This window comes from Chaetodon auriga, chromosome 17 (genome assembly GCF_051107435.1).
Source record: "Chaetodon auriga isolate fChaAug3 chromosome 17, fChaAug3.hap1, whole genome shotgun sequence".
Lineage (NCBI taxonomy): Eukaryota > Metazoa > Chordata > Actinopteri > Chaetodontiformes > Chaetodontidae > Chaetodon > Chaetodon auriga.
In genome coordinates, this window is record NC_135090.1 from 20,053,662 (window position 1) to 20,076,011 (window position 22,350).

Sequence of the window (22,350 nt, forward strand, 5' to 3'; positions counted from 1 at the left end):
ATTTAAGGCAGCACATGGCAAAAACATGAACATACTGTAGAGGTCAGCTTTTTATTCATCAACTTATACACACTTTTAATCTCCACAAGTAAATCAATAAAACCTAATATTCACTACATGGCCTTTTGCAAAGGGATTGTTATTGGTGACACTTGCATGATAGCACCAGGAGGAATTTACCACCAAACACTTCAAGGTAACATCCAGGGCCTGGAAAATCTAGCAAAAGGTCCGATTGATAAAGACATGTCAGTCAGTCAGTTCCCACATCTCAAAATAAGGCATCCAGACGAAGAGGATGATGAACATAATGCAACAGAAAGGAGCAGCTTCAGAACCAGCCTCCACTACTCTTAAGGCTGAAAGAGACACAAGCAGTTTAAGACGTTGTTTGTGCTGTTCTGGGTCGTTCAGCTGATATTTGGACATAACACCCCTCCATCATGCCAGGCACCGGTGTTACGTGCAGTGCACAGAGCTGCTTCCTAGCAACACCGTCATTAAAATGGGAAAAGCAGAGCACATGTGAAACATTAAAACCAGCTAGTCTGCAGTCCAAATACTGACCCTCCATTCATCTTCACTTCATATCTGGTGTCACGAGTCCAGTGTTGCAGGAGTGCAGCTGATGGCAGACCCCAGGGATTTATTAACCCACAAAGACACATAATCCCTATTAAAGTTAAGCATATTGGAGCAGCAACTGTCTAAAGTACAAATACATACACAGTACTGCATGAGTACTTTTGTGAGGAAGTGAACAGAATGTGTGCAGAGGGGGAGGAACAGCCATGATTTCCAATATTTTTATAGGTCTCAATTCCTCTTAATAATCACATTTTCTTCAGATAAAATATTCTGAATAAGTCTTAAAGTTTCTTGATTTAAACCCTGTTGTGGTGGGCCATCAGTGATCATGACTTGGATCAGTATTCCAACATAAAGATTTAATCACATGCTCAAATATCAAATTATTTTCCCCCAATCAAGACATAATTATCAGATTATGTTAGGATATTAAATTGTAGTCATTGTTTTGTAGTCAGCGCTTTGACAGCAGCAGACGGTTTGTTGATGTTTACCACCTTAGTTTTAGCATACGAGCATGCTAACATTTGCTAAGTAGCGCAAAACAATATGCGCAAAAATACGACCAAGATCTGTTGACTCACACATCAACCTCTTCCTTCATTAACTGCATCATGGTAACAGCAACACATGGCTTATAAAACTACAGTACAGGAATCAATATGGCATATTTCAACTTCAGCAGGGTCCTTCCATGTTAAACAAGCGACGTGAAGGCCAGAACAAGTACAGTGTGCTCAGCTGATCCCAGCTGGTTTGAATTTGCATCAGCACCGGGATGTGTAAGGTAACAATGATCAGACATTTCTCCGAGCACACAGTGCAACAGCATGCTGCAGTCCTCTGTGTCACACTGTGGACAGGATGTGAATGCCTGGAGACGGCCAGAGCCAGGCTCAGTGGAGTCTCAGCAGGGAGGCAGAAGCTGCTGTCAGTACTGAAAGGAGATGACAGAGTTCACTTTGTAGACGTGGTACGAGCGGTTCCAGAAAACTCGAGTGAAGTAGTTTGTGTAAGGCGAGTAGTTCAGCTTTATCTCCTGGCAGAACCTTCCGTGCTTGGAGAAAGAGTAAATCTCTCCTTTGTCATAAACAACCTGAATGTGAGAGAATAGGGAACACCTGATTAAAAACTCATGTCATAATCAATAGTTGATTGATTTTCTACCTTTTTCATTGTCTATTTTTCTTATTTCTACTTCTAACCTCTTTAAAATCATGACGTCCACCTGGTGGCAACAATATGCACCATTGAAAGTGCAGCTTGGCAGCTGGTAAAATAACAAGCGTCTACACTCACATGTCCGTTGGAGATGTCGAGCAGGTCTTTGATCCGACAGCCTTTATTAATACTAAGCTCGTTACACACAGACTCCTCGATGATCACATAGTTTGTCTTCTGAGAGGTCAGAATCTTGTAGATTTCCTCTGCAGATTTCATTGCATAGACCTGGTAAGTCTACAGGAAGAAAAAAAGAGGATAATGTGAGAAGGAAAATCAAAATCGGTTGGAGCACAGTTAAAATGGTTTGGAGCATTTCTCTGTCTCTAACAGCAAATGAGAAGAAAATAAGGTGATGGAGAGCATGCAACATTTTTTAAAAGGCCCAATGTGACATATTATTCTAACACACTGCATCATAGCATAAATGATCAGTACAATGCATTTTGAATCACCTCTTTATAACCAAACTTGTGCTCTCTAGCTTTGTTTAAAACTGCCTGAACTCTCTGAGGCGTCTCATGCTGTTATTGTTCAGTACAAAGTGTCTCCTTTCATCTCACTCACGTCTTCACTCCTCCTCAGCAGGCTGCCGTCTGAGTAAAGCGGTAAACTGGTCACAGCTGATCCTGAACACAACTTCACGGTTCCTAACAGCTGAGGGCTGCCGGCAAAGACGGCCGCCAGTGGAGCCTGTGACCTGGACGAGTAGATGATGTTAGATGTGACAATAAAGATTTAAATATAGATTATTTGAACATGTAGAAAGCTCTGCCAACCCACCTGATCCAGCTGATCAGCTCTACTGTATCTGGGTCGTAGAACTCCTGCAGGTCTGACAACTCTGCTAAGACACGAGGGCAGTACTGCAACACAGAGGAGAGCAGTGTCGGAGGATATCAGGTGCTTTTAAATGTCTGATGTAAAGAGCTTGAAATGATACTAAAAAAAAAATACTCACCTCTCTCCACAAACTGAATCCAATGATGGTCGGAACCGCAGTGCTCAGGATCAGAGACTGGAGAGGTTAAAAAAAACCCCAAAACATTAACATTAACAGATTCAGCAAGTTAAGATATTATTTTTTTTCAGTGAAAATGGGATCTCTCACCAGTACTACAGGATGGATGGACTTCAGTTTGAGCCACTTAAACACAGTCATCCAGAGGTCTGGAGAGCACACGCCGAACGCTGTAAACATGCACACATACGGGGTCCATAAATATTTCATCCTGCATGAAAAGAAGAACACAGTCAACGTCGAGCTGCGCCACAACCAGAGAGGAATCAACATTTTATCATTTACTCCAGAAACATGTTAGACATCCAGCAGATGGCCGTACCCATCAAACAGCAGAACTAGGCCTCCAAAAAGCAGCGTGTGAAACACATGATAGATGACCTCTGGCTGCTCTCCTATTCGTCCATCTTCAAGTCTGAGGTTGGTTTTCATTGGCTGACCGCTGTGTGAAAGCAAAAATCCTGTCAGCATCAGGACATGAAGTCTACAGCCAACAGTGGAGCCTCAAACAGAAGAACTTCAAACTGTGTGAACAACACGCAGCTTGAGAAAGAGAAACATCTGTGGCACCGTGTGTCTCACCTGAGTCTTCTGTAAATGGTCTGCAGGGTGGACAGCAGGCAGACAGCCAGCACCAGGAAGTAGAAGGGCAGCACAGAGGCCTGCGTCAGTCTTAGAAATAAGTCCTGACCGGGTGTCTGGAAACTCTCTTGGCACAGCAGGAAGTTGGTGACAAAGTCACTAACAGACAGAAAGAAATCATTTCCATTAGATTATACAGAGAGAAAATAATGACTGACAAGGACAGTGTTAAAAACGGTGCAGAGCAATAAACAATGGCAGCATTTAGTAAAACCAGTGTCCACAATTTTAATGCAGTGGCTGGGACTCACGTCGTTGTGTTGAGCCCAAATTTTACTTCAAGGAATTTCAATATGAAGTCACTCTCGCTGACAGGTATCAGTTTCTGAAAATAAAAACAGAGACGATCAACCGACAATAACTGGAGATGAATTCTCTTCACTGTGATAACAAATGGATCCATGGAGACATTGTTTTTTTACCTTAACCAAATAACTGAAGGTGATCCCTGTGGTGAAGACCAGGTGGAAATGCAAGAAGAGCTTCATCACTCTGGCTACAAGAGGTCCCATCTTCATCTTTTGCTGCAGTTGAAATAGAAAAAACAGCATTGAGATGATTTAACTGTGCATTCAAACCCTGTACAATCAGTTTTTTATTCAAAAAAGGCAAAAAAGGGAGAGTCCTCACATTTGAAAAGGTGCAACCAGGAAAGGTAGTTTTCTTACTTGATAAATTAGTTAAATGATCAATCAGTCTTCAAAAGTCACTGATTATTATCCGTTGACTGATTAATCAGTGAACCAGTAATTCAACTAGCAGTGCCTTTACTCGAGCTCACCCACTCTGGATTCAATGCAAGTTAAAACAAACGTCTCAATATGGAAGCTCTGACGTGAGGGAGCAGCTAACTCTACCTGGAAGTACCTCGCGAGCACTGAGCCAATCAGGAGGCTGAGCAGAGGTGAGCTGAGCAGGGCCGGGTTCTGAAAGTGGAACAAGTAGGCCAGGAACAAGGAGCTGAGGTACACCTTGTGAATGTCTGCCATCTTGAGTTCCAGATAGAGGGATGATGGAGAGAAAGAGAAGAGAAGCAAAGGAAAAAGCATGTTTAGCTGTTAAGCTAAAGCCTGTAGCCATTTAGCTTAAGTTAGCATAAAACCTGGAAACAGGGGGACACTGCTAGCCTGGCTCTGTCTGAAGATAGCAATCTGCCTACCAGCACCCCAAAGCTCACATTATTAACATGTTATATATCTCATCTGCTTATCAACACAACGTGTAAAAATGGCCATTTGTGATAACCTCAACTTACGTCACAAACTATATAAAAAAATGTGCCAACAGACTGTTGGATTGTTCCTTATGATGCTGGGACTGCGTTACCTTACGTGGTGGCACCAGGTCAAAAGAGTCCAGCAAGAACAGACAGAGGCCTTGGATGAAGAGCACATAGTGACTGTGTTCCCAGACCAGGAGGAAGGTGAAGGTGGTGGCACTCATGGTTAGATAGCAAAACATCTACAGAGAGACAGTTATCAGCGCGTGTGTGTCCATGCAGTTTTCCACCTATTTTAAAAAAAACGTGGTTTCATGAGAGGCTCACCTCAGTAGCAGAGCTGATGTTATTACTCAGGAATCCAGTCAAAGCTGTCACCTGGCAAGAGAAGTAAGGCAGAGCCCAGTTGTCCCGCAGAGGGATAGCATGGTCCACTTTGGTCGTATCTGGTCTGAGGACGAAATGACCCACAGGCGAGTTGTCACCATTAAACAGAAAGAAAACAAGTGAGGCCGGGGGGTGAAACAGGGGGGTATTATCATGCTTCATCACTGAGACTTTTATTTGTCTGAACAGCGAACCCCCATTTTTCAAGTCTGCTGTGAGGCATCTGTTATTAGAAAGTAGCAACAGGAGAGAGAGATGGAAAGAAAGGACGTCTGATCAAGTTCACGAAGGGAAGATAACTTCACCAATGTGATCGACTTTGAGAGGAGGAAGAAACACGATGAGGCATTCAGACACACCCCGAAGTAAAGCACGAGGAACATGGTGGCACATTTCCTCTCACCTGTTGATCACATACCAGGCCACGGCCAACATGCCAGCCACCCAGGTGCCGCTCATCACCCAGCTACACACAAACAGGGCAGTGACGTAGACCGCCTGGAGGCCAAAAACCGCCCCAACATAGAAGTAGATTGGCTCCACGAAATCCTGAAGGCAGAGAGGGAAAAACATCAGGGTTTTATCACGGACGAGGCCAAAATTATACGAGCAGAAGCATGAAAAACTCGTTTTGCTTCAGTTGGCCGGATAATAACAATGTCAAAGTGCTAAAAGGCACTTAAACAGGATTAAGTATCTGGCAAAGTGACTGACAGGTGAGTCTGTGTGGACACGTCTGTTGCTGAGCCCAGCAGCATGGAGTCTACTCACCTGGCTGTTAGTGACTCTGTATATGAAGCTTGTGATGAGCTCTGGATACAGAGACAAGCGTTCCACGATGTTGATGGTCTGACCTGAAACGGTCTTGTTATCTAGCGTCAGCTCATAAAACCCTGGAAAACACAAACCACATGAGAAGCGAGCTGACTAACAAGAGGGATATTCAGAGCCCTTTAATTCAGGTCAGTGTCGGCTCTGATGTTGTGTTTAGTTGCATTCAAAATACACACACCTCTTTCAAAAGATGGTGCTGTCAGCATGTGTTTGTAGTAGTAATAATAGAGCCCGCTGCCCTCTTGGAAGGTGATTTCACGCTCCAGCTCCTAACACACACGAAAGTGAATCTTAGCGTTAATATGAAATGACAGTGCTGTGGAAATATAATGGAAGCGGGCTCAAAAGAAAGCCGATCACCCACCTGTCTAGTTGAAAACCAGAACTTCCTGTCATGATATGTTGACAGATAAATGGCATAAAGCATGCCACAGGCTACCGCCGCCAGACATCCAAAGAACACCCTCACCAGCCGCTGCAGAAAACCCGCTGAGGAGCAGAAACAGCCAACATCACATCTCAGAACAATACTTACAAGTTATAATGAGAGTGTAAGAACCAAGGACAAATCCGCTTTCAGCTGATTTTACAGTGTAACTAACTACAACACCATCCAAGGTTTATTGAGTCTCTGGTCCAACTTGTCTCTGTCCCTTTTAAAGTTGGAGTCTGTATTATTGCTGACCGATAACAGTTTAAACTGCTCATACAGAGCTGTACTCTGTGGGTAAATAAGAGATGATTATAAACAAAGGATCTTCTTCTTCTTCTTCTTCTTCTTCTACTTCACATCCCGTCCTCTTTGTTTCAAACACTGTGCAGTTCTTTCATTCACAATTATTATTACATATATTTCCTATTTTTATGGATTTTTTCTTTTCTTTTTTTGATGAAGTCACCTTTTTTCAGTTTTAATCTAGACTACATAATTGTCTGTCATGATAAACAATATGTAGTGAACAGACGCAAAGCTTGTGTCAAATGACACGGCCCCACATCAGGATCATTAGTCCAGCATTGGGAGCAGTGCTTAAACTTTACTGACACCTCAATATAAAGGACATGGACTCACATGCAGAGGACACCTTGGACGTCTTGGCAGACAGCCCCGATCTGTTTGACTCTTCCTGTTTATGCTGAGCATCCTCCTCTTTAACTTCATCCTCCTCTTTCTGCTGCTTGTCATTTGCTCCACCACCGGCCACACTCCCCTCATCCTCCGTGTTCACCGGCCCATTAGTATCTGTTCATGTGGTCAAACAGTCTACAGTTTAATTACAGGCTTTGTCACAATCTGTACAAGCATCCGAGTCGGACGTGGGGCTCCTCTGGAAAAGTTAACTGAAGTTAGCAGAGGAAGCTAATTGCTGTTCAGTTAGCAAACTGCTAAGAGAGCTAAACTTACGTGTCTTGCGCCCCTCGGGCTCACTTTGGTGCTCATCCTCTTCTTTATCTCCCATCAAAGTGTCTGTTTTCCGACATCTTAATTCGGTCATGACGAGATAAAATTAGTCCGAGAGTTGTGTGATGTGTTGAGACAGCCGCATGCTAGCTAACAAGTTAGCTAACCTAAGAGCCCTCAAACCAATACTTGGCTTTGCGGTAAACTAGGCAGGTGACAAGCTAAGCTACGAGCTTTCCTTCTCTAGATGAACTTTCCTCGGACGAAGCAGCAAAGCAGCAGCCGCACACTTCTCGTGTTGTTGATGTTGAGGATGTGGAGGACTGAACTTAGCACCGCTGCTGGGCTGGGCATGGCGGATGTTGCGGTTGGCGAAAAAAGCGACGAAGAAGAACCGATAACGAACTTCCCTGCAAATTCATGTCATTTAAGAAAACAACTAAACTCAAAATTTTAATTGATTTTTTTGGTGTTCTGCCAGTGTAACATCTATATTTGCACTAATGTTATTTTCTCGCATTATCATGTCGTGTTCACTCCTTTAATTGTTTTGGGAATATGGGTTTTAGTGCGAATAACAGAAAATAAATCAATGATATTGAAAGTCAACTGTCCAAGTTGTTTACCAAGGAAAAATGCTGAAACATTTTCTTGAACCCTCTTTAAGAAATCCATAATCTAGTTAGCATCTGGAATTATAAGAAGCACAGGATTTCAAAAATCCATTTGCAAAAGTCTGAAGCAGGATTGGCTTTACCTGTATTGAGCGTGACTACTGGGCTGCCAATGTTATTGGGTTCAAATATTTTGGCATCAGGGGCTCTGGGTAACTTGGTCTCTGGGGCCCCTGCTCCTTGTGGCTACATATGAAGACTACAGGCCCCTACAGACACAACGCAACAACAGCACCATTATTTCCAATGGCTTCCATCACACAGCAACAGCAAAGCAGCATGCACAGCCATGTTGATGAAGCACTAAATGTAGCAGCGTGCACAGCTCAAATCATGTTGTGTCTGAACTCTGTTGCCACTTAGTCCTTGCCAGCTGTGCTCTTCTGTATGCTAGGAAAACCTGGAACATCTGAACCAGTTTAAACATGCTTAACCCATCTTCTGAGGCGTTCATGGCATTGGTGCAGTACAGTCTCTGTGACGTTGTGAAATTCACGTCTCCTTCAAAAATGATCCATGATACCTGGTGGGATTTACTTCATGACATTACCAAAATGTACCGTAAAGATCCACATGGCATTTGTATCCAGGTTGTTTGCGTAGGAGGAGAAGATAACTCAGCTTGTCGGGATCGGTGCACGTCTGAATGAAAGCACAGGTGGTTCTGTTAACAGCAGCTGAGGAGACATCACTCTGAAGAACGTTCCACTCACACTTAAAGATGTCATATGCTTGTTTGCTGCACCGTCACAACTCTCAGCCCTTAGGTTTGTAATCCGATCAGTGGCTCTTCGACGGACGGTAGTACGCAAGTTTGTGATTGTTTATGAACTCCAAGTGCTACATATTCTCCACATTGCATAAAGAATACTGCATCATCTATGTAGTGTCTAAACCACTTTATTTTGTCCAAGTAGGGGTTGGATGAGCTCTAAATTAATTTTTCCTGCCATTCTCTGACTAAGAGGTTGGCACAGGAGGGTGCATAGGTCACACCCATTGCTGTGCCTCCGGACCGTCTGTCCAGCTGTTCCTTGAAGAGAAATACAAGATGGACATTGGAGACAGAAGACGGTGGCGATGCACAGCAATGGACAAAGTAAGACTGTTAATAACAACACACTGGCACAAACACAATACGCTTCTGCCCCTCACACTTGAACACTAGACCCAGAACCAGAGGAAACAGCCAACGTAAACAACGGGCACAAAGAGTAAAAGAACATCCAGACTGTGCATTAAATCTTTCAGGGACCCACAAACTTAAAACCCAAACTTACAAACAGGAGTAAAAATATCAACAACTTAAATTAACATATGAACTGTGTACAAAACTTTAAATGAACACTGTCATTGTTCGGGAGGCGTCTCTCCGACGGATTTACAACACTTTAAGAGTCCTTCAAACGTCTGAACCTCCCAGTCCAGAAGGTGAACGGGAACAACAGGCAGTTTCTTCAACCTGTTCCCGCCTTTCTTTCCTGCTCTTATGCTTCTTCTGGTGATTGCTCTGAGCCGTCTGACTCCTCGTTCTTTTCAGCAGCCTGTGTGTCTGTTTTGAAGAGAAACAACAATGTTATCTTTATTCTGAGCTTCTGTTACAGCATCAGCAGTGACTGATTATGTAATCAGTACCTGCACTGGTTTTGTTCAGGCTTCTTGCTGCCCCCGTCTCTTCACCATCACACCGCTCTAATATTATCCTGAGGATTTTGGTCACCTGTGGGTGTTTGGCTGCCTTGATTAAGGGTTCATCATCTGAACTGTCATTTGATGACCCTGAAAAAAAAAAAAACATTAATGAAACATAAACGCGTTACTGATTGATAACAATTCTTAACAACACTTTGTTTTCCAGTGTATGTTGTTGTTACGCATTTTCATTTCTGTCACTTTTACTTGCCCAAAACTGGCTGGGTCAGACTCTTTACCTGACACAAGGATCTTTGTTGGCTTTTCAGGAGTTGTGTCTCTTTTCTTCTGAGCTGAAGCCTTCGTTTTGGTTTTTGTTTGCTTGTCTGTGCTGTCCTTTTTCACAAAGTTAATCAAGGGTTCATCTTCTGAGCTCTCATCAGAAAGTCCTACCAAACAAGTCAAAGCAGCAAGGATTTAAATCATTTCTCATTATACAACATATGTGTTGTCCATGTCGTCATTACTGCTGCAGTACCTCGTCTCTTTCTGGATGCACTGCCTTGCGATACAGCTGTTGTCTTTGTGTTTTTCTTCACTGGTTTCTTCTTGGCAATGAGGTTCACCAAGGGAACATCATCATCGTCATCATCCGAGCTGCTGTCTGAGGATGAGGGGTCTTTTAAAATCCAAAGGCTAGCACTTGAATTGAAATAAAGCTGAATTCACTCCTTCTGGCCAGTCTAATGAAAGTGCTGCCTACCTTTTAGTGATTTGTCTTTTAGTTTTTGTTTTGTTTTCTTGCTCTTTTGCTCCTCAAGAGCCTTTGTCAGCTTCCTCTTCGTTGTCGCCAGTGGTTCATCGTCTGAATCGTCACTAGAAGTCTCTGCATATTTAACTAAAACACATAAAACATATTTATTGCTGTGGGAAAATCAATTTAGATGAGGTGATTACCAAATTTGAACACTTACCTGTTTTCTTTGCTGAGTTCCTTTTAGATTTCATGACTGGGGTTGCTTTCCTAGACGACATGACAGATGCCTTCCTCTGAGGTTTGGACTGAAGTCTCTTGGCAAGTTCACTCAAAGGCTCATCATCCGAACCATCAGCGTTATCTTGGGATTCTGTGTAAGAAAAGGAAGTCATGACCAAGAGAACAGTAACTTCCTGTTGATGCTGAGGGTGCGTGCAGAGAAAATTACCTTACCTCTCTCCTGTGTATCGACAGATTTTTTTGGAGGCACTGAGAAAGGCTTATTCACAGCTTTGGACGACACTTTGGCAATCTTTATGAGCGGCTCATTGTCGGAGCTCTCATCTGTATTCACATCTGAAACAGTTACAGATACAAACATTTTTAAGCATCCATTCCAGACACAAAGCAGAAATCACAGCTGAAATATGGCTGATGACATATGGTACTGTAACCACCTGCTTTGTTGCTATTTGTGCCATTAGATCTGGTTGACGGGCTGTATTTTGTCACTGGTTTCTTAGCTGGTGCAGAGACTGTTTTCATCTTTATCAAAGGCTCGTCATCTGAGGAGTCATCTAAAGCTACAACAGGAGAAGATGATATCACAATGTGTAAAGTTGAAAATATTTTGCTTCAACTGGCAGTACTGTTGACAGTCTGCTTGATTTGTTGTTCTCAACACTTTTGTCCTTTTTTAATTTAGTGCTGGAGCTAAAGTTTAAGTTGTGTCTGTTTTCACATGACTGTTTCTCCCCTCTGTTTTGACTGAAAGGGTTCAGACTACGGGTTGGTAGTGTACCAGTTTTGTTCTGCCATGACATGGATTTTGTAATGCCATCATTATAGAGAATGTCTTAGCATATTAATAATAATATGCTTTACTGTGGCTGTGATACCATGCAGATAGATGCTTATGCACATACTCATAGAACCGACGTTATATCAAGTGACTAAGATCTTCCTTCCAATAACACAGACTCCAGTAACATTATGAACAATGCACACGAATACACAATACAAAAGCCTTCATCTACTCCCACCATCTGAGGAAGTGGAGACAAAGTGGATTAACCTGATGGAAATATCTCCACAACAACTGGAAAACTCTTAGGCTACATGTGTGCGCTAATCACTGTATTTTGGACTGCTCTGAGGGCCAATACAAAGCAGGATTCACTTCAAACCTGAGGCTGAAGGATGGCTCGATCTCGACTTCAAACTTAGAACCTGAAAGTTTCGTGCTGCTTTGCCGCTTTACTGGTTAGCTTGTAGAATTTGGCGTTAGCACATTCTGCAGCTAACGTGGCTCGTAGCATCTGTTGGAGACCCGCTCACTGGAGCAATGCTGGCGTATCTAATATTGAGGGACAGTGAAGAGCTGGGCATCATTCAACAGTTTTTTCACATTGCTTTGTGGGCCATTTCACATTGCCATAGCTAATTATCTCCACACTTCATACCTCAGCACAGGCTCAGCTAGTTTTGTTGGTACAGGAAAGACCCATCTACTGAGGTCATATCACCCACCCTCAGTTCAGGCTATAGAGCATGATGGGTGGTGCCGGTGTACACGTGACAGTTGGTGTCCTCCAAAAATGGCCGGTTTGCTGTTGATGATGTCACACACCCGCTGCCTATCATAATCAAAATATACTTACAGTATCAAAAGTAAAAGAACTGTGTTAAATGTATTGTGTTATCATGCATTAAGAAGGGAGAAGTTTTTTTTATGCTTTAACATACTGCGTGTAGTTTACTCAACTACTGTTCGTCTGATTTTAACATGATAAAATGCAGAGTCACAAGATGAATGTAGTGGAGGAGAAAGTAGAATGTTCTCTCTGAAGTGTGTGGTGAAGTGTAAAGTGGCAAAACTGGAAATGGAAAATAAATACCACAAAATCATGCTTATGTGACGTAACGTTACAGTACTTGAAGAAACGTTACAGTACTTAACGTTAGCTAAACTCCACCATAACTACTACCAGTACTATTTGTGTTTTAAAAGCTAATGTTCCTGTTGTCCTCACATGTCATTCGATTGGATCGGTGGAAACTCTCCCATCTTAAGACGCTAGCAGCAGTGATGCCAGTGCCTAATTTCTAAGTTGTAAGCTAACTTAGCGTTTAGCTCCGACGCAGTTCAATGAAATGTCCTCCCGCTCAGCTAAAATTTTAAATAACACTGTTACTCTAACTACCTGGAGAGTCCTGGACTACATTGGTCGCCTCGTCAGCTGTGCTGCAGTCCATTTTGATGCTCCTCATCCAAACCGCCCCAAGTTGGTCCACTGCCTCTTCTTTTTGAGTTACGTTAGCTTCTTCTTCTTCTGATGGAATCTGCGGCAGGCAGACCACACGCTGCAAAGCCGTGGTGCTGCCCCCACAGGCCATGTGTAAAACTCCACTGAATAGGTTAAATCCTCAGAGAAAATTAATTAGTTTTTGTTGTTTCACAATGTTATAGCTTTCAGTGAATGATCCGTTACTCCAGTTTCTGACAGCTCTGCTCACATGAGGCTCCTCTCTGTGTGATAGTTGCATTTTATCAAGGCATGATTCCCATTTCGATCCTCTCAATAAATGAACTTTCTATCCACCTGCTTACCAACCAGTGCCAGCCCATCTTTCAGTGCACAGAGTCTGTATGTCATGAGGAATTTGTGAAATTGCTTGTCAATCACAATTTCCCTGAGTCATATGTGAATTGTGACTGAATATACACTATTCACATTTGACAGGCTGAAGTTTTTAGCCTAAAAAACAACAAGTCAACCCAGTAAGGTTTACTTTACAGAGCGGGTTGGCACAAATATTTATCAGTAATTGCATTAAAGCTGATTTGAGTTCCTGACTTGACGAGGAAAAAAGGAACCAAACATTCATCCAGAAGTGTAAGTGACCAGGATGGCAGTCGATAGCTCAGTTTATTACACACATACAAGATAAATATTCAAGCACTGTAAAGACAGACAAACAGGATATGATCCAAACAGTGATATGAGGACCTACATATAAAGCTTCATTAATTAACATGAATCAAACACAGTGAGGACATTGTTGTGCTGTTCCCCAACCCCAGACCTCAGGAACTGAACTGTTCAGGAACTAATACAACAGAAACATGGAGAGTTTTTTCCTCCTTTGGTCGGTTGTGTTATTTTTCTTGCCACCCATCCTGATTGCTCCATCATCACTTCCCTCCATCGTTTTCTGTTTGGGTGTTGCTGTCTTGATCACATCCCTGAGACTGTGAGGGGATAATCTTCTGATCATGTTCAGTCCTACGGAGAAATCTTGTCATACATGTGAACTATTCATTCCTTCTCTTATTGGTTTTAAATCAAATAATTGCTTTAAATCAAAAGTGCTATCACAGAATTACGACTATATGTCTAACCTTTCATCCACTTCTCTTCACCGTTTGTACCAACACAGTAATCACAATGCAAATTCATTACAGCTGTATGGAACATCGGTCGGTAACTCTCAAATAAGACAATATTTTTAGATATCAATACAATATAATCTCTTGAAACGTGATCCTTGGAGAATAAATCCTATTCAGTTGAATTCATGATTAGACGACTGAGAGTTCACCAATGTTTCACGTGCCCTAATCTCTCTAAATTAAATGTTCGGACCATTTCATCACAGAAGTGCTACATACACCACAAACATAACATCATCCTGCTTTCCAGCACAGCGGACCCAGGCAGAGCCGCACAGGGATCATCCATTGCTCGAGCCTTGCTGTTGTTTTTTTTTTTTTTTTGCATCTTGTCGCCAACAAACGATTTGCCGGCTGCATTTTTGATATAAATAAAAAGCACTTTAACTTGTTTTGTGTTAAAAATGTAGAGCGCTACTTGACCCCGCTATTGGAAAGTGACTAACGGCGTCTTGCTGATCAGACGCATCACAGTACAGCGAAATATCATTTCAAGTGGAGCAATTCAGGTAATGCAGTCAAGAGCTGTTTGACGGTCTGTCGCTCCGTGCAACCCGTGTGTCCATGCTGGTGTTTGAGTGCTCTGGAAATGAGAGTTTATATAGCAGCCATCTTGCTGGCCTCTCTGACCCCACTCAGGTAGGCTCCTGTCACAGTTTGAGGGAAATGTCTGTTGGTGGCCTGGAAACAAAAACCAACGACAACAAATCAAATCAAGAGGTCCTTTACTAAAGCAAAGCTAGTGAGTTCAACAATACAACATTTAACGAACAGCGGAGTTTGATCTGCATTTTCACAAAAGTCATCTTGAAATGTCACAGTCAGAAATAACAGAATTCATTATGTCTGAACTCCACGTAGCTGCTTCAGTTTCGGGGTCCTCTTATTGAGCATGTTATCAGCTAAACCCTTTTCTTACTACCACCTGCTTTTCTTACCAGGTCTGCTCTCAAAGGGCAGCAATAACCCATCAAAAGCAAATAAAACCCACATCACTGCTTTAAAACCATTAGAGACACTTTTGATTAAAGTGTGCGGTGTTACCTCGCCAGCAAAGAACACTTTTCCCTGCACGTCTTCAGCGAGGATGTCGTAGGCCTCTCCACTTCCTCCCGTCTTCACAAAGCTGTAGGACATCTGGGACCACACGTCTTTGCTCCAATGTGTGACAAAGAAATGCACTGGCTCTGGGACCTCCTATGGAGGATGACACACAGTAAATAACAACAACAACAACTGTCATGAGAAACACACAAGAAGTACAATCACAAAGAGTTTTAATCATTTCGGCACAGTCAGAACCTTTTCAGGAACTCAGACTTTACCCGACTCAACAGATCTGAGTCTAATTTTAGATCCTGGACAGCACAGAATTTTATAGCCCATGCAAAGTGGCTGTTCTGGGCAAAGTACTTTCTGGCAGTCCAGGAACTGTCAGGGTGGAGGTTTATGTCTCCTTTTTAACAACCTTCAACGTCAGAGGAGCAGAGCAGCAAGTTACAACCAACAATACGATGCCCTCGTGTTGCTGAATGCAAAAACAACCTTTAGAAGCCAGATCGGTCTTGAAGGGTCCAAATAAATGTGACTTTTAGCTCCTAGTTTAGTTCCACAGTTAAGTTTCTGGGGCTATTTCATCAGTTAGCCTGAATTAAAGTGGAAGCGACTCTCCAAAAAACGTCCAAAGCGTTGGTTTCGCTTTGGCATCGTGTGACTGGGTTAAACGTTGACACCATTACCTGTTCTTTGAAAAGCTCTCGCAGGACCTTCATGCACTCATCCACCACCTCCTTGTCCTCCATGTCCCGGACAGCAGGGACAGCATCACCGGTGATAACAGACATGAGGATGGCCTGCTTCCCCTACACACACACACACACACACACACACACACACACACACACACACACACACACACACACACACACACACACACACACACACACACACACACACACACAAAGGCAGCATTGTGCACACTGTAATCTCTTTATACTTTCTGCTTTCACTGTGTTCATCTTTTATATATTTCTGTTTATCAAAACATAAACAGCATTGTTTGGCCAGCAACAAGGCCAACAATCCAAACCTTTTTTCTCCAGTAAGAATATGAATTAGGTGTCATTTCTGAGGGGAGAGTGTGCGATTACCAGACACGATGAGTGGCAGGATACTGTCTTACTGTGAGGAAAACAAACCTGCGGCTCCATGTCATAGAAGACGCTGAACATGCCTCTCTTGTCAGGACTCGGCGGTATGTGACCAAAGTAATCTGCGCCTTGGATTTTGCTGTCCCAGAATCTGTACGGGAACTGAAGGGCAATCTGTAAGAAGTTAAAAATAGATTTTAGGAGGAGGCAACTTTCTAATCAGGAAAGCTGAGTCAGGAAACTTTTGCCTGGTGGCTTGTTGTTATTTACAACCATGAATTACACACAAAGAGTTGTTACCTTCTCTATGATGCCAGCTCCCAGGCTGTGGATTGCTTTCAGTTTCCTTTCAGGAAGCGGAGGGTTGAACTGAATGCAGTTCTTCTGAAGTAAAGTCAGTGGGACCGTAACAAGAACCTGACAAGAGGGAAGGATGTAAAAGCTAATCAAAATGTACCCAACATTCTCTGAAATGATGAACTGATAATCAAGATTACATATATTAACATACATTTTATTCATGTTTTTACCTTCTGTGCTGTCCACTGGGACCCACTGGAGGAGGTAACTTTGACAACATCACCTGAGTAATCAATGGCCTGGACCTGGAAGTGAAAGGGAAAAGGTACACCTGATGTTTTTAAGGACGGGATTCTTCATGTAGTAAACAACACTGTGTAAAAAAGGTCAAAGCAGCCGCTGAAATGAAAAGATTGAGGTACAAACCGGGCACTTAGTGCGGACGTCGAGGCCCTCGGCCAGTTTGAGGAGTAACACAGAGTAGCCCTTGGTGAGTAGAGTGTGGTCTCCTGAGAACTGGGCAAAAAACTCATTGTGGTCCCAGGATCTCGCCGATACCTAAAAAGAAAGAAACCAAAGAAAGCTGAGAATATTTTCATCACAGATCTCTGGAGGACACAATATCAAAGCCCACACAATCATGACGTGCAGAGTGCAGACATGAGTTCCCTGCAGGTTTCTTACAGGTCAGACACAGACGAGACATTTTCCAGGACATTAACTGTGTCTTTGTCTCTGTGATGAATTCTGCGCTGATTCTACACGGGCAGCCAGAAATGTAGGATGTATTCACAACAAGCCAGCCTGATGTTTTTCCAGCTTGAGTGGAAAAACTATTCAACCTGGACCCGACACAACGGGAAAATCTTCCGTGTGTGAGTTTTTCAGACCTGGTCTAACGTGCTTCCACAGGCGTACTCCAGGTTGCTGAGATGAAACTGAAGCACTTTCTCCTCCAACTCACTGAACTGGATTCCAGACTCCTGAAGAAAGTTCTTCTTCACCTCCTGGACTTTTTCTGGAGAGATGAAAGGTCAAAAATCTGTAATAATTGCTGTGTTTATTTGTTTTTTTTTATTTTGAAAATAGTTTTGCTGAGTTGCACACAATAACAGCGCAGCACCTTTCAGCGGCGTGTCCTGGTTCTGCGACTTGTCCTTCCTCCATTCTGACACCACGTCCAGGATGGCGTTGAAGTGGAAGTCCATGCGCTTGTCGATGGCGGGGTCAGTAACCTGCCCCCCCTCCTGAAAGAGGTCACACCGCTCTCCCAGCTTGTGCATCTTGATGCCCATCTGCAACAGAGGAGTGAAGAGTCGAATCAGACAAAACACAAATGTTTTTCTATTTGAAGTTAAAAACACAAATTCAAGATCAGGAATTCCTTCTTTTCTTCTTAAAAATTCTTACCTGCTCACACATCAGGGCGATGGGGTTGTTTACGCAGCCATTGACAATTTGAGCTCCTCGCCCGACAGTGACTCCCAGAGATGTATCATCCCACACACGACCTCCTATTCTCTCCCTTGCCTCCAGCACCACCACCTGTAGACCAATGAAAATGAAGACTGTAAGGCACAGCACTGTGGCCAGCAAACAGGGTGAAATAGAAGGTCATAGGAGATGAGTGACAGGAACTAACGTGAGCCAAGGACATTTACCTGAGTGCCAAAGTTCTGCAGCTGCCGTGCAGCAGCCAACCCTGAAGCCCCGGCACCGATGATGATGACATTCCTCTGCAAAGATGATAACATGCGGGACGTACTGTAAACCTTAACCAAATAAATGATAAAAACATTTACATAAGACGTGCGCTGCTGTGTCATGACAGACACTCACAGAGCGATATCTGTCGGGGAGCAGAGGCCGCTGCACCGCCAGCACGCCCGTGTTGATGAGGCCTTTCCTGGTCATGAAGTGCAGCACCCGGTCCATCTCCTGCACGCAGCGCACACGCACCAACCCCCGGACGATGATGTGCAGAGCACATTTCTCGGAAGTCAGCACCTCCTTTACAAAAACAGGAAAAACTGCTCATTGTTTTGACTTTTTGTTGTTTTTGAAATCATCTGTTCCCTTTTTTGCAGGAGGGGAAGAAAAAGAAACATTCAATTCTTGTCAGTCGCTGTTGGTAGACGTCTGCAGTGTACCTTGCAATTCTTGTGCCAGGAGGCCAGAATAAGGTTACGCAAAGCCAAATACATGGTAGGATCGCGGGAGAATTCTGGAAACTCGTAAAGCTCATCCAGCTCCATCATGTCCGGCCGCACGCACAGAGCCTTGCCACACTCGTTGGGCTGGTAGAAGGGCTGGAAGTATGGACACAGGCCTGGAACTGAGGGAGAAAAGCATGATTACTACACATTGCTATGTGGTTAAAACTGTTATCTCTACATGGAAGCTGACCAAGCATCCCCCTGATGTATTACTCCCTCTTTGTCACACGTGTCTGTACAAAGAGTAACTGTCTGTCCTATCACTGCACCATAAACGAAGGCTGTTCCTGTAACGCTCGCAGACGTACTTTGTGGCTGGACGGCTCTGCAGTGGTCTGTCCTCAGCTCAGTCAGAGACACGTTGCTGGGAGAGCCTGATGGACTCATCCCCACACAGTCCGGGTAGTAGGCAGCGAGGAAAGGGCTGGCTGGACTCTCTTTGAACAACGGCGGCAAAATCAACATCGAATGCCACCAGCTGTCAGTCACCTCGGCCACTCTCTGTGACAACGAAGATTAAAGAGGATGCAGATCATTATCTTGTCTTGGAAGTTTCTCGTTATAATGGATTCATACTTTGCCTAAAGCAGGGCTGACTGATACAGCTTTTTGATGACTGCTACGATTCATAAAATGATCATATAACACACATCGCCAGCTTACCAAGTCCTCTGGCTGGGAGCACTGGTCTGGACCCTCACTCTGCAGGCAAAGACACAAAAGCATCACCACAAAATACTAAAAAATGTCACTTGATCACTGATTAATTCTTTTGCTATTTCCTGTTTACCTTGATGTTGTTGAACTTCATTCCACAGCGGTACGTCGCTGCCAGGGAAGCAGTGAGCTGGATCTCCTTGGTCAGCTGACGCCACTTCCTACAGTCGGGTTTAGTGCACTGAACCTGAAAGCAACATATCTCAATGAACATCCCTGTATATACGAACTTAGAATAACCTCATTTAGCTGTTTAACAGGAACCAGGAAAACTGCCTGCACTTACCCAGAATGGAAGCTGCTGATCTGCCATGAAAGCTTTAAGACTAGGCTCGCTTTTCCCATTACTAGTCCACACTTTCTTCCACAAAGCAAAGGTCTCATAGCCATCTTTGTGACTGTAAGTGGGGGGAAATAGAAAAACCTTGACGCAACAGCACTTTCAATGTCATAATGTAAAAAACACTGATGGAAGATAATGGAAGAAGCTTTATTAATGTTATGTGAGTGGTTGTTCTGTCGACATTACCTTCTGTAGTAGTGATCAAAACATTCGTTGCAAAAATGCTCACCACATGACAGATGATACCAGCGAGAGGTGTATCCATTTTTAGCACACCTGACAAGACATGACGCAAATCAGGTCCATTCAAAACGATCAGAGTCCGGATCGGATTCCTGTTATATAAAAGAAGCAGGTACCTTTCAGATGCACTTGCAAAACAAACTGGGTATGTGGCCGAGCATCCAGCCTTCTCGCACTTCCTGTACTTCTTCTCGGACTGGTCGTCCTCCTCCTCTGTGTCTGTGGCTTTTCTTTTGCTCTAGAGGACAGTGTGGAGAAAGTTATCACCGAGCTCAACTCAACATTATTTACAGACCACTTTAAAGTGGGGATGCATCGATCCCATATGCTGCATCAATATCTGCAGCATCACTGACCTTATTGAGCAGCTCGGGTATGTATGATGACATCACCCTTCCATATTAAATCAGTGTCATTCATTCATTCATTCAGTCATGTCGGGTCGCTGACTCAGTTTTTAGTGACACGACAATCCCTGGCCTCATCTTACCTTTTATAAAAAATATTCCAATAAGTTCCACACAGTCATACAGACTTTGTATGTGGGGAAAAAACCAGTGGGGCATAGGAACTGGTATCAGGAGAGAAAAAGTTGGACCAGCGCATCTCTACTGTAAACACAACTCAGTTGATCCAACATGCTGTGCAGTGCTGACAGAAACAGAAGGAAAGAAAGAAGGGGCGGGGTGGGAAGAATAAAGTAAAAAATAAAAATCACATGTTCGTGACAATGACAAATTCCAACAGGGATAAAGCAAACAACTTAGGACGGAAAATAAGAGCAGGTTAGGATGGGTTTGTTCTTTTCAGCTGGAGGAAGTTTTTCATCCACCCAGTATTTGACGTCCTCCAGGTCTGTCAGTTTAGTGTAACTATTAGACTAACAGGGTAGGGCAGCTAAAGAAAAGAAAAGCAACATTGTCTCCTTTACACTGTTGCCGTAAGAGAGCACTTAATGTCAATATTGAATAACTGAAAGCAAAAAGATGACAGGAAATGAGGCAAGCAAGAGATGGGAGAATGGCACGTAGCAGAGGCCCACAGCTGGACTCAATCTGTGGACACTGTGCTTCATGATCTGGGCCTTAAAACCTGAAGCCAAAAAGGCACAACAAGCCTATGTCGCAGCTGTAAACTTATTCTCCTCCTAAGCACAAAACTTGTGACTTTGTCGCCCCACATTTCATGTCTGACTCTGGGCGAGATACTATCAAAACCAAAGAGTCCCCAAAAATAATAGAAAATTAAATAATATAATAAAAATATTAATATCAGCCTCAAAATCGATTGAGTTTATACAGATGGACAAAAATGGGACCAAGCACAGAGCCATGGAGGACCCCACAGGATATGAAGGCATATGAGACATGACTGCCGATCTTGCTCGCTGCAGCTCACCTGTCCAGGTGGAGGGTTGTTGGTGCGCTTCACCCGGACGTTGATGTTCCTTCCAGAGGAGCGCAGGGTCTGACTGTCCCCCGAGGACTCCCCGGAACTCCTCTTCTTAGCTCGCCGAGCACCAGAGGCATTCCCAGAGTAGTCTAAACATTAGTGACAACAATCCGTGTCTGAACAGCGCACAATGCGATACAGCTCAGTTCACATGCGGCCTTTTTTTGAGACTGATGAGGCTCTTTATGACAGATAACATGTGTCCTACTAACAGAGCTAATTAGATACTACCTAAATGGAATGAAACAAGAGATTAATTGTGCAAACATAGCAAATGTGGCGACATATGAAGACATTAGCTAGCTCTTTAAACCAGCCAAACAATGTCCGCCTGTCACATTTAGCATGTAGCAAGCATTAGCAGCGCGTTATGAACACTGACCTGCATCCGACAGCATGGCCGACTGCGGCGTTTCTTCAAAACCAGGGATTTACTGACGTTTATGTGACTTTCTGTGTCGGTTTTGTATTGTTTTACACGTCTCCCTCTTATTGTTGTGGGGGAAATCAATGCGCTGTTATTGCAAGACACCACTTCCTGTTTTAAAGAGGAAATGGGCGTTTCGGTTAAGGTGAGTTTTGAACTCCGCTGCTCGCCGTACTACATGGTAACCATAGCGACTGTAGTACGCTGTCAGACTGGAGCGACATCAGCGCAAAGAGGGAGATGTTGGTCGACTATCTGACGTTGATTTTTAGACTTTTCTCGGATTTTTTTATTGTTAAAAAACAACTCGGGTTACGCTTAAGTTTCATTTTGGGGCAGCTCGTTGTTTTCAGGAAACAAACACCGAGGTTAGACGATAAACTTGGACTTATTTATAATGTTTGAAACTGTAAGAAATCTACAAGTGGCTTCTTTTGACGTTTGCTAACTTC

At 43.4% G+C, this 22,350-nt stretch overlaps 3 protein-coding genes across 6 annotated transcripts; all 3 read right to left on the reverse strand.

Moving 5' to 3' along the window:
- Window positions 1-33: 33 nt before the first annotated feature.
- LOC143335746 (putative C-mannosyltransferase DPY19L4) lies at window positions 34-7,678 on the reverse strand. The gene is made up of 19 exons (XM_076755358.1): window positions 7,318-7,678; window positions 6,985-7,155; window positions 6,277-6,401; window positions 6,091-6,181; window positions 5,850-5,971; window positions 5,482-5,627; window positions 5,019-5,142; window positions 4,799-4,933; window positions 4,330-4,461; window positions 3,895-3,996; window positions 3,724-3,797; window positions 3,413-3,571; window positions 3,153-3,272; window positions 2,921-3,041; window positions 2,771-2,827; window positions 2,593-2,675; window positions 2,377-2,509; window positions 1,888-2,046; window positions 34-1,684 (listed from the first exon to the last, which is right to left on the reverse strand). The coding sequence occupies exons 1-19, from the start codon at window positions 7,406-7,408 to the stop codon at window positions 1,520-1,522; spliced, it is 2,310 nt and encodes a 769-aa protein (XP_076611473.1). The 5' UTR covers window positions 7,409-7,678; the 3' UTR covers window positions 34-1,519.
- A 1,194-nt stretch (window positions 7,679-8,872) lies between these two features.
- On the reverse strand, window positions 8,873-12,925 carry LOC143334791 (uncharacterized). Of its 3 annotated transcripts, XM_076753699.1 has the most exons (10): window positions 12,801-12,918; window positions 12,127-12,233; window positions 11,055-11,180; window positions 10,831-10,953; window positions 10,595-10,747; window positions 10,384-10,518; window positions 10,159-10,284; window positions 9,920-10,069; window positions 9,624-9,767; window positions 8,873-9,540 (listed from the first exon to the last, which is right to left on the reverse strand). In XM_076753699.1, exons 3-10 carry the CDS (start codon window positions 11,140-11,142, stop codon window positions 9,476-9,478), a joined length of 984 nt encoding a protein of 327 aa, XP_076609814.1. In that variant the 5' UTR covers window positions 11,143-11,180; window positions 12,127-12,233; window positions 12,801-12,918; the 3' UTR covers window positions 8,873-9,475. The 3 variants fall into 3 exon arrangements, with proteins under 3 accessions (XP_076609814.1, XP_076609813.1, XP_076609815.1); XM_076753698.1 differs by lacking the exon at window positions 12,127-12,233 and having other exon boundaries at window positions 12,801-12,925; XM_076753700.1 differs by lacking the exons at window positions 11,055-11,180; window positions 12,127-12,233.
- A 567-nt stretch (window positions 12,926-13,492) lies between these two features.
- Window positions 13,493-22,040, reverse strand: kdm1b (lysine demethylase 1B). 2 transcript variants are annotated; one of them, XM_076755051.1, is made up of 21 exons: window positions 21,854-22,040; window positions 21,418-21,560; window positions 20,136-20,257; window positions 20,006-20,052; window positions 19,720-19,831; window positions 19,507-19,620; window positions 19,380-19,418; window positions 19,025-19,217; window positions 18,651-18,835; window positions 18,340-18,510; window positions 18,162-18,236; window positions 17,911-18,045; window positions 17,624-17,795; window positions 17,391-17,518; window positions 16,927-17,058; window positions 16,731-16,805; window positions 16,501-16,617; window positions 16,249-16,374; window positions 15,790-15,912; window positions 15,095-15,247; window positions 13,493-14,731 (listed from the first exon to the last, which is right to left on the reverse strand). In XM_076755051.1, the coding sequence occupies exons 4-21, from the start codon at window positions 20,008-20,010 to the stop codon at window positions 14,648-14,650; spliced, it is 2,139 nt and encodes a 712-aa protein (XP_076611166.1). In that variant the 5' UTR covers window positions 20,011-20,052; window positions 20,136-20,257; window positions 21,418-21,560; window positions 21,854-22,040; the 3' UTR covers window positions 13,493-14,647. The 2 variants fall into 2 exon arrangements, with proteins under 2 accessions (XP_076611166.1, XP_076611165.1); XM_076755050.1 differs by having other exon boundaries at window positions 19,963-20,052.
- Between the last annotated feature and the right edge of the window lie 310 nt (window positions 22,041-22,350).

Bases quoted from the DNA above. Each gene is read 5' to 3' on its own strand.
- LOC143335746 (XM_076755358.1), bottom strand. From the start codon at position 7,408: ATGACCGAATTAAGATGTCGGAAAACAGACACTTTGATGGGAGATAAA. The intron at 3,572-3,723 runs GTGAGTCCCAGC...TCTGTCTGTTAG, and splicing joins TTTGGGCTCAACACAACGAC to TGACTTTGTCACCAACTTCC. The intron at 3,273-3,412 runs GTGAGACACACG...GCTTTCACACAG, and splicing joins ACCATTTACAGAAGACTCAG to CGGTCAGCCAATGAAAACCA.
- LOC143334791 (XM_076753698.1), bottom strand. From the start codon at position 12,867: ATGAGGAGCATCAAAATGGACTGCAGCACAGCTGACGAGGCGACCAAT. The intron at 10,954-11,054 runs GTGGTTACAGTA...TAACTGTTTCAG, and splicing joins CACAAATAGCAACAAAGCAG to ATGTGAATACAGATGAGAGC. The intron at 10,519-10,594 runs GTAAGTGTTCAA...TATGTGTTTTAG, and splicing joins GAACTCAGCAAAGAAAACAG to TTAAATATGCAGAGACTTCT.
- kdm1b (XM_076755050.1), bottom strand. The intron at 16,806-16,926 runs GTTTGTACCTCA...TTTCACTTCCAG, and splicing joins ACGTCCGCACTAAGTGCCCG to GTCCAGGCCATTGATTACTC. The intron at 16,618-16,730 runs GTAAAAACATGA...CCCTCTTGTCAG, and splicing joins CCCAGTGGACAGCACAGAAG to GTTCTTGTTACGGTCCCACT.